This window comes from Ranitomeya variabilis, chromosome 4 (genome assembly GCF_051348905.1).
Source record: "Ranitomeya variabilis isolate aRanVar5 chromosome 4, aRanVar5.hap1, whole genome shotgun sequence".
In the NCBI taxonomy this organism is placed as follows: domain Eukaryota; kingdom Metazoa; phylum Chordata; class Amphibia; order Anura; family Dendrobatidae; genus Ranitomeya; species Ranitomeya variabilis.
Window position 1 is genome coordinate 89097002 of NC_135235.1, and position 17637 is coordinate 89114638.

Here is a 17637-nt window from a genome sequence, read left to right on the forward strand (position 1 = left end):
ACGTCACGGCTTGCTGTGATTGGTTGCGTCCCGACCACATGGTCGGCACGCGACCAATCACAAGCCGGGACTTCAGTAAAGGAAAGAAAAGCGCGAATTTTAAACAAAGAACGCTGCCGCTTCCCTCGGTAAGGTGCAGGCTGCGTCGGAGAGGTGAGTATAGCAATATTTTTTATTTTAATTCTTTCTTTTACACATTAATATGGTTCCCAGGGCCTGAAGGAGAGTTTCCTCTCCTTCAGACCCTGGGAACCATCAGGAATACCGTCCGATACATGAGTCCCATTGACTTGTATTGGTATCGGGTATCGGTATCGGATTGGATCCGATACTTTGCCGGTATCGGCCGATACTTTCCGATACCGATACTTTCAAGTATCGGATGGTATCGCTCAACACTAGTGCTAACAGTTTACTTTGCATAGTACCTAACATGGTCCATGGAATGACAATTGGTGTACTGGCAAGGGGTCTTGGTTGTGAAAAGCAAGCAAGTTTAGTCTGATCATAGAGCAAGACATAAATGGCTGAAAAACAATATTCTGGCTATGTTTGAAAAACAAAACTTTAAGAGCAGTCCATCACAGCTTGCTCCATATGCAGCTGCAATGTCAATATTATGATGCTGATCCATCTCCACTACTGAAAGATTTCTCAATGAGCATCTGGTCTTCGGACTTGGGCCATTGCGCAATGAAAAAATGTTCTTTGGTTTGTTGGCAGCCAGGTGCATGCACACTAGGATGCACTATGTGAAGAACTATAGTAACAAGAAGACACTTGATGCTCCAGGTAATGTTATGATGCCTTAGGCAAAGCTCTGCTATGTAGGTTCCTGGTCTTCATGTGGATGTAACTATGACATTAATTAAACAGCTAAATGTTGTATTAGACCCAGTAAACCATTCAGTTTTCCGTAATGCAGTCTTCAAATCCACAACAAGAGGAAAGAACATATGCGGCACTCACCCAGCTTGCGTGAAACTGAAGTCTTTAATAGTCCGATCAGCTGGTTACAAACATTGCATACAGTTCAGCAGAAAACGGTGAAGGTGCGGGGGGTGTGGATGGGACGACGGCCGTTTTGCTCGGTGTGCGCTTCTACGGGTCCATGTCCTGGTCGTTGCAGTATTGTCGCTCTTCCACTAGGGGGAGTGATGGTACGTCTGATGGTACTAAAGGAGTTCACCTGACCAGGTATCACAGTCATACACTACACTTCACACTCCGGCCACCAGGGGGAGCAAAAGGTTCTATCTATTAGGCCACTCCTCACACTCGGGTAAAACTGGGGGTTGGATAGAAAGTTAGTGAAAAAGCTACCTGGATTCGACCCAGAGAAGACCTGTCAGGCAGACAGGGGGAGAAGGAGGAACATCTGAGCTGCAGACAGAGGTCCCTGTCAGGGGTGGGATCCTGACAGAGACTTAGCAAGAGATAGAACGTTACGGAGCTGTGCCTGCACCTCATTGCAGCAGCATCCTAAGAAAGGACAAGAAGCGAAGTATATTGTGGAGAAGTGAGAAACGAGATCACAGCACAAGGAGATAACATCAGGAGGAGTCTTGCCTTAAGACCGGCAACATCCTTCTGAGGCGTGTAGCCGGTGGCCGGAACACCGAGGGAGTAATAGGCTCTACGCATTACTTCAAACTATGGCAGGACAGTTAATTCCAAGTTGGCTGCCCAACCTTTAACCTAATGAAGACAACGGAGGCAAATTGTGGGAGAGGGGCGTCTCTAGGGTCCCTATAAAAAAGCTTCAGGCCTACCCCATCATACGGGTCGTCCTATCCATACCATCTGGGGGACGGAGAGAGAGAGAATATCAGAAACATACACGACAGTTGTGAGGACTATCCCGTGGTGCTCAGCAGGGAAGTACTACAACACAGGCGCTAGTAGGAAGGCTACTGATTTCCACCTGCAAAGGGAACTCTGGATGTACCTTCGGACCGGCCGGACTCAGCCAGCCCTGTTAGCAGTGCTCTGGATTGTGGACGCTGAAGTCTACAGTAAAAGGTAAAGAGACTGCAACCCTGTGTCCTCGTTATTTACTGCGACCTACACCATCATCATCTACCTTACTGGGAAGCCCTGGGGACATACTTCACCTGTGGGAAGGTATTGCATCTAGCTGCCATAACATCACCCCAGCGGACCCCTAAGCAGCATCGGTCACCCTGACCGAACACCACAGGTGGCATCACGAACACTTGACAAACTATATCCTTTAATTGGGCGCCCCTTAGCAGGGCCACGGACCGGGTCGCGCCACCGTGACATCCCCAGAACCGAGACAGAGGGACCCGGTACCGAGTACCCCACTGCCCTGCGCCTGGGGGCAATCCAGCCGCATATGTTCTTTCCTCTTGTTGTGGATTTGAAGACTGAATTGAGATAAATTTCCTCTATTTTCGGCCGTGTTCCTAGTACCATTCAGTCTGCTGTCAGTTTTCCGTAATGGCAGTGCCCATTATCAGCATTATTATGTGACATCCTACACTGCAAAAAAAATTTGGGAATGGTTTGAAGAAAATTATAAAAAGTTGCAAGTGTTGACTTGGCCTTCAAATTCCCTAAATTTCCATCTGATTAAGCAACCATGTGATTTCATAGAAAAAAATCTGATCACAGAAAACAGAACCTAAAGGTTCTTCTGATAGCTTAGCTTCAGAGGTCTTGTGTATCCCATGTGTATTCCATGCCCCGATAGCTCAGTGCTGTCTTGATGGCACAAGAGGAACATATGCAATATTAGAATCTGAGATTTTAGTTATTTACATATGTATATATCAGGGGAAGACATACCATTGGTGCAACCTGTGCAGATGCACAAGGGCCCAAGTGCTAAGGGGGGATTACTTCAAGCTCCAAAGAAGTTTCTATCACAGACACATAAAGCGGTGCATTGTGATTACTGGACTACAAAAAGCCCATACACTGTTCTTTACCAAGGGCCCATTTCTGTCTGTGTCTGACCCTAAAGCATCTATCTGTGAAGAAAGAAAGTGGGACAAAATGAGAGAGAGATAGAAAGAAGCCACACTATCCAGTCAACAAAAAAGAAAAAGGCGTTCAAGCCTCAAGGTCATAAACAACATTTATCACCACCACTGAAATCATCATCTATCACAACAGGGGTCCTAAACTTCCAAGTGTGAACGGAGTTATTGTACTCATGTGTGACCGTCCTCCATTCACTTCTTTATATTAATAGGAGCGGCATGGGTGACCATGGCTTATAGACAGCGACCAGAGCAGTGGTCATTAATGAGCACTATGGTGCAGCCTGTTTTTTGTAAGGAATAACAGGTAGATGACTTTCTGCTCTCTAGCACTTCCACTCATTTTGGGTTCTCTGGTATTCAGCGCTATTATCCATACCATTAATTATTGCTATCTTTGCTGCTATTTCAGTTTACTATCAGTAGCTGGTAATTGCCTTGTAATTTTTTCATGAGGCCCTTTGAATTTTAGATGGATCTCTGATTTCAGAGTTTATTGCCGTTTTTCAAAGCACAGCACTATGTTATTTGTGACTGTTTTTTGCTTGCCCCCTCTGACTGTCGATGTTATAATTGCATTGTGTTTATGTTACATATACCTTGTTATAATAGACTACATAGCTTGAAGAGGATGAGAGGTAACCAGTGTGATTAAAGCCAATCACTAGGGGAACACAACAGCGGGAGACCCTCTGTAATAAGGTAGATGCTGGTAGATTCTGCTTGTAGCACAAGTCCCCTGTTACTTATCACAGGGGAGTTTGAACGAGCATCACATGCTTGAAACAAATTTGATTACCCACAATTTTGGAAAGGTGCCAACAATTTTGTCCTGTCCATCGGGGGGGGGGGGGGTTGTGTGAAACTAAAGGTACCTTCACACGAAGCGACGCTGCAGCGATAGCGACAACGATGCCGATCGCTGCAGCGTCGCTGTTTGATCGCTGGAGAGCTGTCACACAGACCGCTCTCCAGCGACCAACGATGCCGAGGTCCCCGGGTAACCAGGGTAAACATCGGGTTGCTAAGCGCAGGGCCGCGCTTAGTAGCCCGATGTTTACCCTGGTTACCAGCGTAAAAGTAAAAAAAACAAACAGTACATACTCACCTGCGCGTCCCCCAGCGTCTGCTTCCTGACACTGACTGAGCTCCGGCCCTAACAGCACAGCGGTGACGTCACCGCTGTGCTTTCACTTTCACTTTAGGGCCGGCGCTCAGTAAGTGTCAGGAAGCAGACGCTGGGGGACGCGCAGGTGAGCATGTACAGTTTGTTTTTTTTACTTTTACGCTGGTAACCAGGGTAAACATCGGGTTACTAAGCGCGGCCCTGCGCTTGGTAACCCGATGTTTACCCTGGTTACCAGTGTAAAACATCGCTGGTATCGTTGCTTTTGCTTTCAAACACAACGATACACAGCGATCGGACGACCAAATAAAGTTCTGAACTTTATTCAGCGACCAGCGACATCATAGCAGGATCCTGATCGCTGCTGCGTGTCAAACGAAACGATATCGCTAGCGAGGACGCTGCAACATCACGGATCGCTAGCGATATCGTTTCAAAGTCATTTCGTGTGAAGGTACCTTAACTCCTATTTTCCCCCACTTTTCTCTTTTTTAGTGTTGTTCCAATACACACAAAGGAAATAAACGTGTATAAGAAAGCAGGTGTGATTGCAATAATATTCTGGGAGAAATACTTCATTTTCTGGAATAATTTCAAGAGTATCAACACTTTCGGCCATGACTGTACATGAGTTTTAGATGAAAAAAAGATCCTGTAAAAATTATAATTTGTAATAATTTTTGTGGTCTGTTGTCTGTGTTCTACTTCATTTTCCTTTTTGATAAGCATTTGTGACAGATAAAAGCTGCACTGTTGATTTGGAATAATCCAGCAACTATAGAGGTTAAAATGGTTATAGCAGACAGGGAGTGGTTAGCTCAGTCCCAGGGGATCCTGGGAAAGTTGTTATGGTGTTCTGGACATCCAAGTGTAGGGTGTGTGTGCTAGAGAGTCTGCTGTCAGACTGAAATCAGACAAGCTGTATAGACCAGTTCTTCCAGAGGAGTGATTGCTGTAATCATAGAAGCAGTCAGGACATCCAGGAGTATCTATATTACTCCAAGACAGAAATAAGAGATCTACAGAACTGGACTCATCCCCTCTCCCCCCACCTCACTGCATGAGCAAGGTACAGTTCTGCTTAGGTGAAGACACCATGATGTGTGAAGAGAAGTTATCTGTGAAGAGAAGTTATCTGTAAAGAGACTATCATATCTGTTGATGAAGCATTATATGAAGATAAGTGATTCTGTGTGATGAAAAGGAGCTTGAATAAAACCCCTATGATCAACTCCAGCTCAGAACTGTGTCATAGCTGCATGCCTGTAAACCGTTACCTACCCTCTACTGTGAAGAATTATAACTAATGGTCGCCCTTAGTAAGATTTCCCCAGGATTTAAAAAAAAAAACAAAACTCATGTTTCCTTTCTATTGCCCTCATATCCTGAGTGGAGTGCATGCAACACATTAGATCAGTAAATTACATACTGTGCTAAATCTTTCCCCACAAAACTATCAATTTTCTCAGCTTTTAACACTCTATAACTTGGAACTGCAGAATATACTGTTTTTCATTATGACAGGATCACTTCAAGTATCGTCTGGTTTGTTCAGGTTAATGATTTCCATGTACATAAATACTGTTGGTGCAAATTGGATTTATTGTAGCTTCATATGCCCATGTCTTTAGCTTTTCCACCCTTCCTCCATTCCCCTTTTATAGACAGGTTTCTTTATCTAACCAGGGGCACATCCTAACCATGGGGAATTTTTGTTTATGTTTATTTTTCACTTTATTTGTTTTTCATGTTTTTGCTATAGTGATATTCTATATCTTTCTGCAGCCATGATACCGTTGCTGTTGACAGGCTATGATTTAGTTCTCTCCTTATATGCTCCAGGGAAGTTCTGCCCCTGCTCTATCATAAGGATTTTTGATATCCAATGGGGTACCCCACTTTTGGAACTGCATGTTTACCCTTTTGGCATTGTCACACTTGTACTTCTGTATAAGTTGACTTCTAATATCAACATGTTAATCAGGTGTCACTGATATACCTTGGTTAAAACATGGCCTTTTGTTGTTCTCTATGCCACTCCTTCATGATCTACCACTGGTTTGTTCACTTATAGTGCTTCATTGCTCAGTCTGATACCAGCCTGCAGGCTTTGATGTTATTTGGCTGCCGGGGGCTGCTCAGGCATGCGCAGACTCGGCCAACACTTCGATTAGCAGCAGCTGTTTTTGCCCGGCGTGGCTATCAAGCCCGAGGTATGCCATACAGGCTGACCACGTATCCTGCCATACCACTCTGAGATACGCTGAGGGACCACAAACCAGCACCAGTAACCATTAGTGCACTGATTAGCTAAGTACTTAAACCTGCACCTTCTGACTTAACACAGCTCATTGTCCCTGAAGAAGCTGCGTGAGCAGCGATACGCGTGAGGTTTGTCTCTCTCCCCTGGTTGGATAACTATGCACTCAGGCACTTTTTTAGCAGCCTTTCTCTATAGCCTCATATTATTTGGCTCTGTATGCTGTATCCACCACCTCGTTATTAGACAGGAATCCTTAGGTCTTCTTGCAGTCAGCCATAGGACACATGGGTTACTCCTGTTATCTACCATATTGGTTATTGAGGTTGTGGCATGTTTCACTTGCCATATTAGCATATTGTTTGTGCTGTGCATGGTAGGCTGTTTACTTTACAGGATACGACATCTTTAGGTTCTGCATTAACCCCATGTTATTGTTACCTTTACTTTATATCATTTGCACATGGGATTGTCTCGTGGTTGCTCTTTTTGAACCAATGTGGGGACGCCAACAAGTACATGTGTACTCTGGTATCGTTTATATCCATCTTTGCATTTATATTTATATGCATTTTCATACAATAGAGATCAGCGTCACTCTGGCTTTATCCAAACTGTTAAACTGTAAAGCGCTGCGGAATATGTTGGCGCTATATAAATAAAGATTACTATTATTATTATTATTTATCCACCACTGTACCTGCCCAACTTTTTTGCAGATTATCACTTGTTGAGAATCTTATATATTAGCTGTACTGTCTACCAGGGGGTGTCATGTACATTACCTTTTTCTGTGATTTTTATGTGGCTTTAATTGTTTGTCAGTAGGTGTAATAAAGTTGTCATTTTTTTATTATTGAAATATTGTAGGTGTTCAGGTCATATTGGATGCTCTTTTTTCTCCTTCATACACATTGCGCTTCATGCAGGATGCAGTACCCTATTTATACCCCATTGCTTTACTAGTAGTGCACCCACCATCTATTATCTATAGGATCACTTTAAGAATAGACATAACCTGAAGCTTCTGTGCCATATATATATCTGCATCAGCTCCCCTACCTGCCATAACAGTTGTGTTGTATACTTCCCCTCGTTAACAGTGCAAAATTCTGAACACTTGACCTCCCTCCCCACTTCTTGTAATTCCCAAGAATGGCAACCATTTTTCCTACAAGCTGCCTTTTTGTCATTTATTCCCAGCATTATTCTACAAATATAGGAACTCCTGTCAATTGTGGTGGGATCCTAAGGGGCAGAGAGGTTTTTCAGGCATCAAGTCCTATATGCTACCACTGCATCTCCTACAGCCACTCTCCTGGTCTTTAAGTTAGATCACATGTCTGACAACAGAGAAGAACTAAAATGCTGTCTGGTTCCATGGGCAACTAACAAAATATTGAAAAGCAACTTGTTATGAAGGAGAGATAGCAGGAAATTAAAACAAAGCCAGTAAAAAAAATTATGCCAGTTTGAACTATAAAATTCAGGAGAAAGAAATATAAAACACCTGAAAAAGTCAAGAGTTAAAAGAGGCATCAATACAAATATTGACTCAATCTTTCAACAAAATACAAAATATATTTTTGCGATAGGAGCTACAGTAACATAATTTTTCAAAAAAAATAAGCTGAAAAAATAAATGATGAGTGTTTTCCTTACCTCTTCAAGTACATCGGCAAGTTTACTAAGAATTTCTTCAGGAAGGGTCTGGAATGTTGGGACACTGAAAAAGAAAGAGAAAAGAAATATTGGCTACTTCTGAAATATCCTAGAAGATATCGTAAAATGGTAATAAAAGTGAATAAAGTTTATCTGTCTCTTGCTGAGACTTCCTGCTTCGAAGCCAACAATGTAATTTATAGAAGCTCATCTGTGCGGTTTTGCTCCTGTCCCTTAATCTCTCAAAGTAATTTGAGCTATCTTGAGTTATATCTATTCTTAATGTCAAACTTGATAAGCTGGAGGGTTTTTCTGATAAACAAAACCAATAAACTCCATCTAGCTTGTCAAAGATTCTCCTAGTCTCTTGGACACTAGGATACATTATTAAAGAAATCGGCATTGGCAAATAGTAGTATGAAAGCACAGAGAACTTCATGCATCAAACTAATTCTATTACTGCCAGTAAACTGGGAGATCAACCTTCTTATTTCAGATTATAAAAAACAATTGGATTATTTTAGGTGGAGAAGAAAACCCGCTATCAAAGTAAATGCTTGTAACATATTTACAAGACTACATAAAAGGACTATAAAAAACTGGAGGAATAAAGAGAAGGTATTCACACTAAACATTCCCAAATATCCCCTTAAGAACTCAGAGATTTTAAGTTTTGCACTTCCTTTATTTCCTACCTTTCTTCCAAAAGCTAAAAGCTATGACTTGCTTATTTTTTTCGTTGACTTAGCTCTAGGAGGGCTTGTTTTTTTTAGCTGTAGTTTTGAATGACACCATTCATTTTCCAATACAATGTATTGAATAAATGGAAAAAAAACATTCCAACTGCAGCAAAATAGTGAAAAATTAATTTCATGTTTTATCATAGATTCCAGTGAAGACTACACCGTGTTCCAAATTATTATGCAAATTGGATTTAAGTGTCATAAAGATTTACATGTTTTGCTTTTCAAATAAGCTCATGAATGGCATTGTGTCTCAGGGCTCAATGGATCACTGAAATCAATCTTTAACACATGTGATAATTAGTTTTCCAGGTGATTCTAATTAAAGGAAAACTACTTAAAAATGATGTTCTACATTATTAAGCAGGCCACAGGTTTCAAGCAATATGGGAAATAAAAAGGATCTCTCTGCTGCGGAAAAGCGTTAAATAGTGCAATGCCTTGGACAAGGTATGAAAACATTAGATATTTCACGAAAACTTAAGAGTAATCATCATACTGAGAAGAGATTTGTGACTGAAACAGAGCACAGACAGAGTTCATGCAGATAAAGGCATAATGAGGAAGGTTTCTGCCGGACAAATTCATTGGATTAAGAGAGCATCTGCCGAAATACCATTACAAAGCAGCAAACAATTATTTGAAGCTGCTGGTCCATCTGGAGTCCCTCAAACCTCAAGGTGTAGGATCCTTGAAATTCTTGATGTGGTGCATAAACCTACTATTCGGCCACCCCTAAACAGTGTTCACAAGCAGAAACTGTTGCAGTGGGCCCAGACATGCATGAAGACTAATTTCCAAACAGTCTTGTTTACTGATGAGTGTCGAGCAACCCTGGATGGTCCAGATGGATGAAGTAGTGGATGGTTGGTGGATGGCCACCATGTCCCAAAAAGGCTGCGGCATCAGCAAGGAGGTAGAGGAGTCATGTTTTGGGCCAGAATCATGGGGAAACAGATGGTAGGGCCCTTTAAGGTTCCTGAAGGTTTGAAAATTACCTCTGCAAAGTATATAGAGTTTCTGACTGACAACTTTCTTCCATGGTACAAAAAGCAGAAAAGTGCCTTCAGGAGCAAAATCATCTTCATGCATGACAATGCACCCTCTCATGCTGCAAAGAATACCTCTGAGTCATTGGCTGCTATGGTCATAAAAGGAGATAAACTCATGGTGTGGCCACCATCTTCCTCTGACCTCAACCCTATAGAGAACCTTTGGAGCATCATCAAGCAAAAGATCTATGAGGGTGGGAGGTGTTGTGATTCGGTTATTTGGTTCCCCCAGTGGTCGCTTATGGTACTATGTCTTGTGAGCTTTTCACCTGTTTCTATCAGGATGTGGTAGTTTCCTATTTAGCCTTGCTCCTCAGTCATTCCTATGCCGGCCATCAATGTAACCAGAGTCTTTCTGTTGCATGTACCTGCTCCCAGTCTGCTGACCAGCTAAGTTGGACACATTTGTCCTTAGTCTATTTTTGTATGTTTTGTCCAGTTTGCAGTTATGTGATTCTCTGCAACTGGAAGCTCTTGTGGGCTGAAATTACCACTCCGGTGTCATGAGTTGGCACATGAGTTTAAGGTAATTTCAGGATGGTATTTTATAGGGTTTTGTAGCTGACCGCGAAGTCCACTATTGTATCCTTCTGCTATCTAGTTAGTGGGCCTCGCTGTGCTAAATCTGCTTTCATACTACGCTTGTCTTTTCATCTGGACTCACCGTTATTATATGTGGGGGGCTACTATCTCCTGTGGGGATTTTCCTCTGGAGGCAAGCCAGGACTGTGTTTCATCTACCAGGGGTAGTTAGCTCTCCGGCTGGTGCGAGACGTCTAGCGAAAACGTAGGTACGTTCCCTGGCTACTATTAGTTGTGTGTATAGGTTTAGCATCGCGGTCAGCTCTAGTTTCCATCACCCGAGAGCTTGTCCGTTTTTCTATGCTCCTGATGTTCCCCTGCCATTGGGAACCATAACAGTATGGCCGGCCCGCATGTGTAATCTATGGGCTGAAGCAGGAGAGAAAAGGAACTGTGTGGAATTTTTTTTTTTTTTTTCCCTCTGAAGTTGCACTCCAGCTTTAATTGCAGTCTCCTGCTTTCCTCTCCTCTTAACCCCTGAATGGCTCAGATTTTATCTGTTGAAATATGGATCTCCAGAGTCTGGCTACAAATTTGAATAATCTTGCTGCTAAAGTTCAGAATATACAAGATTTTGTTATACATGCTCCTCGGTCTGAACCTAAAATTCCTTTACCAGAGTTTTTCTCCGGAGATCGGTCTTGTTTTCTGAATTTTAAATACAATTGTAAATTGTTTCTTTCTCTGAGATCTCACTCTGCTGGAGATCCTGCACAGCAGGTTAAAATTGTGATTTCATTATTGCGGGGTGACCCTCAAAATTGGGCATTTTCATTGGCGCCAGGGGATCCTGCGTTGCTCAATGTGGATGCGTTTTTTCTGGCCTTAGGGTTGCTTTATGAGGAACCTAATTTAGAGATACAGGCTGAAAAGGCCTTGATAGCCCTCTCTCAGGGGCAAGATGAAGCTGAAATATATTGCCCAAAATTTCGAAAATGGTCTGTGCTTACTCAGTGGAATGAGTGCGCTCTGGCGGCAAATTTCAGAGAAGGTCTCTCTGATGCCGTAAAAGACGTCATGGTGGGGTTTCCTACGCCTACGGGTCTGAATGAGTCCATGACAATGGCTATTCAGATTGATCGGCGTTTACGGGAACGCAAACCTGTGCACCATTTGGCGGTGTCTTCTGAGAGGGCACCAGAGAGTATGCAATGTGATAGTTTTCTGTCCAGAGGCGAACGACAGAATTATAGGCGCAAAAATAGGTTGTGCTTCTATTGTGGGAATTCAACTCATGTTATATCAGCATGCTCAAAACGACCAAACAAAGTTGCTAAATCCTCTGCTATTGGCACTTTGCAGTCCAAGTTTATTTTGTCTGTGACTTTAATTTGTTCATTATCTTCTATTGTCGCGGATGCTTATGTGGATTCTGGTGCCGCTTTGAGTCTTATGGATTGGTCCTTTGCCAGGCGCTGTGGGTTTGATCTAGAGCCTTTGGAAGTCCCTATACCTTTAAAGGGTATTGATTCTACACCATTGGCTAGTAATAAACCACAATACTGGACACAAGTGACTATGCGTATGACTCCAGACCATCAGGAGGTTATTCGCTTCCTTGTGTTGTTTAATTTACATGATGTATTAGTGCTGGGATTGCCATGGTTGCAAACTCATAACCCAGTCCTTGACTGGAAGGCTATGTCTGTACTAAGCTGGGGATGTCAGGGAATTCATGGGGGCGCTCCTTTGGTTTCCATTGCTTCATCTACTCCCTCTGAGATCCCGGCTTTTTTGTCTGATTATTGTGATGTTTTTGAGGAGTCTACTCTTAATTCCCTTCCCCCTCACAGAGATTGTGATTGCGCCATAGATTTGATTCCTGGCAGTAAATTTCCTAAGGGTCGTTTATTCAATCTGTCTGTACCTGAACATGCTGCTATGCGAGAGTATATTAGGGAGTCCTTGGAAAAAGGACATATTCGTCCTTCTTCGTCTCCTTTAGGAGCGGGGTTCTTTTTTGTGGCCAAGAGAGATGGTTCTTTGAGACCTTGTATTGATTATAGACTCTTAAATAAGATCACAGTCAAATATCAGTATCCTTTGCCATTGCTGACAGATTTATTTGCTCGCATTAAGGGAGCTAAGTGGTTCTCTAAGATTGATCTTCGCGGTGCGTATAATTTGGTGCGAATTAGGCAGGGGGATGAGTGGAAAACCGCATTTAATACGCCCGAGGGCCATTTTGAGTATTTGGTAATGCCTTTTGGTTTGTCAAATGCCCCTTCGGTCTTTCAGTCTTTTATGCACGATATTTTCCGTGAATATCTGGATAAGTTCATGGTTGTGTATTTGGATGATGTTTTGATTTTTTCGGATGACTGGGAGTCTCATGTTCAACAGGTTAGGAAGGTTTTTCAGGTTTTGCGGACCAATTCTCTGTTTGTAAAGGGTTCAAAGTGTGTTTTTGGGGTTCAGAAGATTTCTTTTCTGGGGTACATTTTTTCCCCTTCTTTTATTGAGATGGATCCTGTTAAGGTTCGGGCAATTTGTGACTGGACGCAGCCGACTTCTCTTAAGAGCCTTCAGAAATTTTTGGGCTTTGCTAATTTTTATCGTCGATTCATAACTGGTTTTTCTAGCGTGGTCAAGCCTTTGACTGATTTGACTAAAAAAGGTGCTGATGTTGCCGATTGGTCTCCTGCTGCTCTGGAGGCCTTTCGAGAGCTTAAGCGCCGCTTTTCTTCTGCCCCTGTGTTGCGCCAGCCTGATGGTTCACTTCCTTTTCAGGTGGAAGTTGATGCTTCCGAGATTGGAGCGGGGGCGGTTTTGTCACAGAAAAGTTCTGATGGTTCAGTGATGAGACCTTGTGCGTTCTTTTCTCGAAAATTTTCGCCCGCTGATCGAAACTATGATGTTGGTAATCGGGAGCTTTTGGCGATGAAATGGGCATTCGAGGAGTGGCGTCATTGGCTTGAGGGTGCTAGACATCAGGTGGTGGTCTTGACTGATCACAAGAATTTGATTTATCTTGAGTCGGCCAGACGTCTGAATCCTAGAATCCTGTTTTTCTCTCGGTTTAATTTTGTGGTCTCGTATCTGCCAGGTTCTAAAAATGTGAAGGCAGATGCCCTTTCTAGGAGTTTTGAACCTGATTTCCCTGGTGATTCTAAACCTACGGGTATCCTTAAGGATGGGGTGATATTGTCTGCTGTCTCCCCTGACCTGCGACATGCTTTACAAGAGTTTCAGGCGGATCGGCCTGATCGTTGTCCGCCTGGTAGATTGTTTGTGCCGGATGAGTGGACCAGTAGAGTCATCTCGGAGGTTCATTCTTCTGCGTTGGCAGGTCATCCGGGAATTTTTGGTACCAGGGAATTGGTGGCTAGGTCCTTCTGGTGGCTTTCCCTTTCTCGGGACGTGCGTACTTTTGTGCAGTCTTGTGATGTTTGTGCTCGGGCCAAGCCTTGTTGTTCTCGGGCTAGTGGATTGTTGTTGTCCTTGCCTATTCCTAAGAGGCCTTGGACACACATCTCTATGGATTTTATTTCTGATCTCCCTGTTTCTCAGAAAATGTCTGTCATCTGGGTGGTGTGTGACCGTTTTTCTAAGATGGTTCATTTGGTGCCTTTGCCCAAGTTGCCTTCCTCATCTGAGTTGGTGCCTCTGTTTTTTCAGAATGTGGTTCGGTTGCATGGTATCCCGGAGAATATAGTTTCTGACAGGGGATCTCAGTTTGTGTCCAGATTTTGGCGGGCGTTTTGTGCCAGGATGGGCATTGATTTGTCTTTTTCATCTGCATTTCATCCCCAGATGAATGGCCAGACGGAGCGTACTAATCAGACCTTGGAGACTTATTTGAGGTGTTTTGTGTCTGCTGATCAGGATGATTGGGTCACCTTTTTGCCGTTGGCAGAGTTTGCCCTTAATAATCGGGCCAGTTCTGCCACTTTGGTTTCCCCTTTCTTTTGCAATTCGGGGTTCCATCCTCGTTTTTCATCTGGTCAGGTGGAATCTTCGGATTGTCCTGGAGTGGATACTATGGTGGACAGGTTGCATCGTATTTGGGGTCAGGTGGTGGACAATTTAAAGTTGTCCCAGGAGAGGACTCAGCATTTTGCTAATCGCCATCGTCGTGTTGGTCCTCGTCTTCGTGTTGGGGACTTGGTGTGGTTGTCTTCCCGTTTTGTCCCTATGAGGGTCTCTTCTCCTAAGTTTAAGCCTCGGTTCATCGGTCCTTATAAGATTTTGGAAATTCTTAACCCTGTGTCTTTTCGTTTGGACCTCCCAGCATCCTTTGCTATCCATAATGTTTTCCATCGGTCGTTATTGCGGAGGTATGAGGTGCCAGTTGTGCCTTCTGTTGAGCCTCCTGCTCCTGTGCTGGTTGAGGGTGAGTTGGAGTACGTGGTGGAGAAAATCTTGGACTCCCGGGTTTCCAGACGGAGACTTCAATATCTGGTTAAGTGGAAGGGCTACGGTCAGGAGGATAATTCTTGGGTTTCAGCTTCAGATGTTCATGCCTCTGATTTGGTCCGTGCCTTTCATAGGGCTCATCCGGATCGTCCTGGTGGTTCTTGTGAGGGTTCGGTGATTCGGTTATTTGGTTCCCCCAGTGGTCGCTTATGGTACTATGTCTTCTGAGCTTTTCACCTGTTTCTATCAGGATGTGGGAGTTTTCTATTTAGCCTTGCTCCTCAGTCATTCCTATGCCGGCCATCAATGTAACCAGAGTCTTTCTGTTGCATGTACCTGCTCCCAGTCTGCTGACCAGCTAAGTTGGACACATTTGTCCTTAGTCTATTTTTGTATGTTTTGTCCAGTTTGCAGTTATGTGATTCTCTGCAACTGGAAGCTCTTGTGGGCTGAAATTACCACTCCGGTGTCATGAGTTGGCACATGAGTTTAAGGTAATTTCAGGATGGTATTTTATAGGGTTTTGTAGCTGACCGCGAAGTCCACTATTGTATCCTTCTGCTATCTAGTTAGTGGGCCTCGCTGTGCTAAATCTGCTTTCATACTACGTTTGTCTTTTCATCTGGACTCACCGTTATTATATGTGGGGGGCTACTATCTCCTGTGGGGATTTTCCTCTGGAGGCAAGCCAGGACTGTGTTTCATCTACCAGGGGTAGTTAGCTCTCCGGCTGGTGCGAGACGTCTAGCGAAAACGTAGGTACGTTCCCTGGCTACTATTAGTTGTGTGTATAGGTTTAGCATCGCGGTCAGCTCTAGTTTCCATCACCCGAGAGCTTGTCCGTTTTTCTATGCTCCTGATGTTCCCCTGCCATTGGGAACCATAACAGGGAGGCAGTTCACATCAAAACAGCAGCTCTGGGAGGCTATTTTGACTTCATGCAAAGAAATACAAGCAGAAACTCTCCAAAAGTTCACAAGCTCAATGGATGCAAGAAGTGTGAAGGTGATATCAAGAAAGGGGTCCTATGTTAACATGTCACTTGGCCTGTTAGGATGTTTTGGAGTTAAATAGCTTTTTTGTTCAGTGAATGTGACCTCCTAACGCTGCAAATTCCACAAATGAGCATTTTCAGTTCTTTAAAACATATCAAATGTTTAGAATTTCCACTGTGCCTAATAATTTGGAACAGTGCATTTTGAGTTTTTATTCATTTTGGAGATTATACTGTTATCATTGGGAGGTTTCTTCAATAAAATTTGATGTATACTCTAACTGGTGATGACTTTTATTAGACTGACTGTCATTTGCACCGACCATTTAGGAAAATCCGAGAAAAATATCATTTGCATAATAATTTGGAACATGGTGTAGTCCGCCACAAGCTGGGCTACATAGGGGTTTTCACATTTCAGGCATGGATATGTTCAGTAGGCCCCTGACCACCATGGTGACCAATCAGCATCCCCATGAATGCATCCCATGGAGTGCCAATGGCTGTCAGAAATGACAGATGCTATATTGAAACCTCTTAAATACTGCTGTCATGCTTGACAGCAAAATATAAGGGATTAAACTGAAGCTGTTGGAGATAGTTCCAGTCACATCGGTTACTGTCAGGTTCCAGCTATGTAACAGAGCAGGTATCATTGATGAATCTGTTAAGACTAGGAAAAGCCCTTCTCTGACTCTGGTCTGTCCCTTCCTGACCGTGGAGGTTGGCGCCCTAACATAACACAATGGCTCTTTAATTGACAGCAGGTTACCCTGAATGTCCTTTGCAGCTTTTGGGATCACTAGAGTAGCAGTTCCCTATGGAGTAAAGCAATCACACACAAAACAACTGCAACCAACACAAACTACAGCAAAGTGAATGAATCCAATAAAGTCTATAACCAGCATGAAACACCAGTAGGGGAAGGTATTTAAAGCTGCACCCAAAAGGTGATAAGACATACAAACAGAGTAAATGAAAAACACCTGCTAGCCAACACTGACAAAAACAAAGATAACAGAACTAAAACACCTATAGAATAGGTATATCTGTTGTGGCTCAGCTGGAAGAGATGCCAACCACAGAACACAGAATCAAGCATTCGAATCCAGAAGCATGGCAGTAACTTTCTTCGAGGAGGGGCCACTTGACGCACTGAGATTGCTAACTGCTGATGGCACAGAAAAAACTCCCTCACTAAGCAATCAGCATGTATGTCTTTAGCATCCAGTCATGACTAATCCTCTGGACCCGAAACCCTTCCACTTAAAAAGAACCTGAAGTTGCCATCTGTCAGAGCTGGATTTCAAGACTCGTTGCACCTCATACTCCTTGTCCTCCTCCAAATCTACCTCAATACTGTCCTGAAGATCTGGCATCCCTTCAAACATTTTTAGAAAAGAAACATGGAAGAAGTAATTAATCATCCATGCAACCAGAAATTGGAGCTTCACCGTCACTGGTTTATCTTGATTATCTTATATGATCCAACAAATTTAGGAACAAATTCTCTGGATGGAACTGACAAAGATTTTCAGAGGATATCCAAACAAAGTCTGATCTGAACCCCTCTATCAGAAATAATGTTTTTAGGAAGTAGTTAAACTTTTAATCGTAGGCAATTTTGGTAGAGAAACCAAGTGAAACATCTTGATAAAATAGTAATGTGAATGAATCCAACAAAGTTTATCACCAGCAAGAAACACCAGTATAGGGGAAGGTATTTAAAGCTGCACCCGAAAGGTGATAGGACAAACAGAGTAAATGAAAAACACCTGTTACCTAAAACCGACAGAAACAAAGAAAATGATTATAGAGGGAAGACATTGACCACAGAAAACAGAACAAATAGAT

At 43.1% G+C, this 17637-nt stretch overlaps 1 protein-coding gene across 5 annotated transcripts in view; it reads right to left on the reverse strand.

Moving 5' to 3' along the window:
* The window catches only part of PRKG1 (protein kinase cGMP-dependent 1), a 1588699-nt gene that overhangs the window by 220926 nt on the left and 1350136 nt on the right, over positions 1 to 17637 (reverse strand). For all 5 annotated transcript variants that reach the window (XM_077258875.1, XM_077258877.1, XM_077258873.1 and 2 more), the window contains exon 5: positions 8057 to 8120. In XM_077258875.1, the coding sequence (XP_077114990.1) occupies positions 8057 to 8120 (64 nt within the window). The remainder of the gene's footprint in view (positions 1 to 8056; positions 8121 to 17637) is intronic.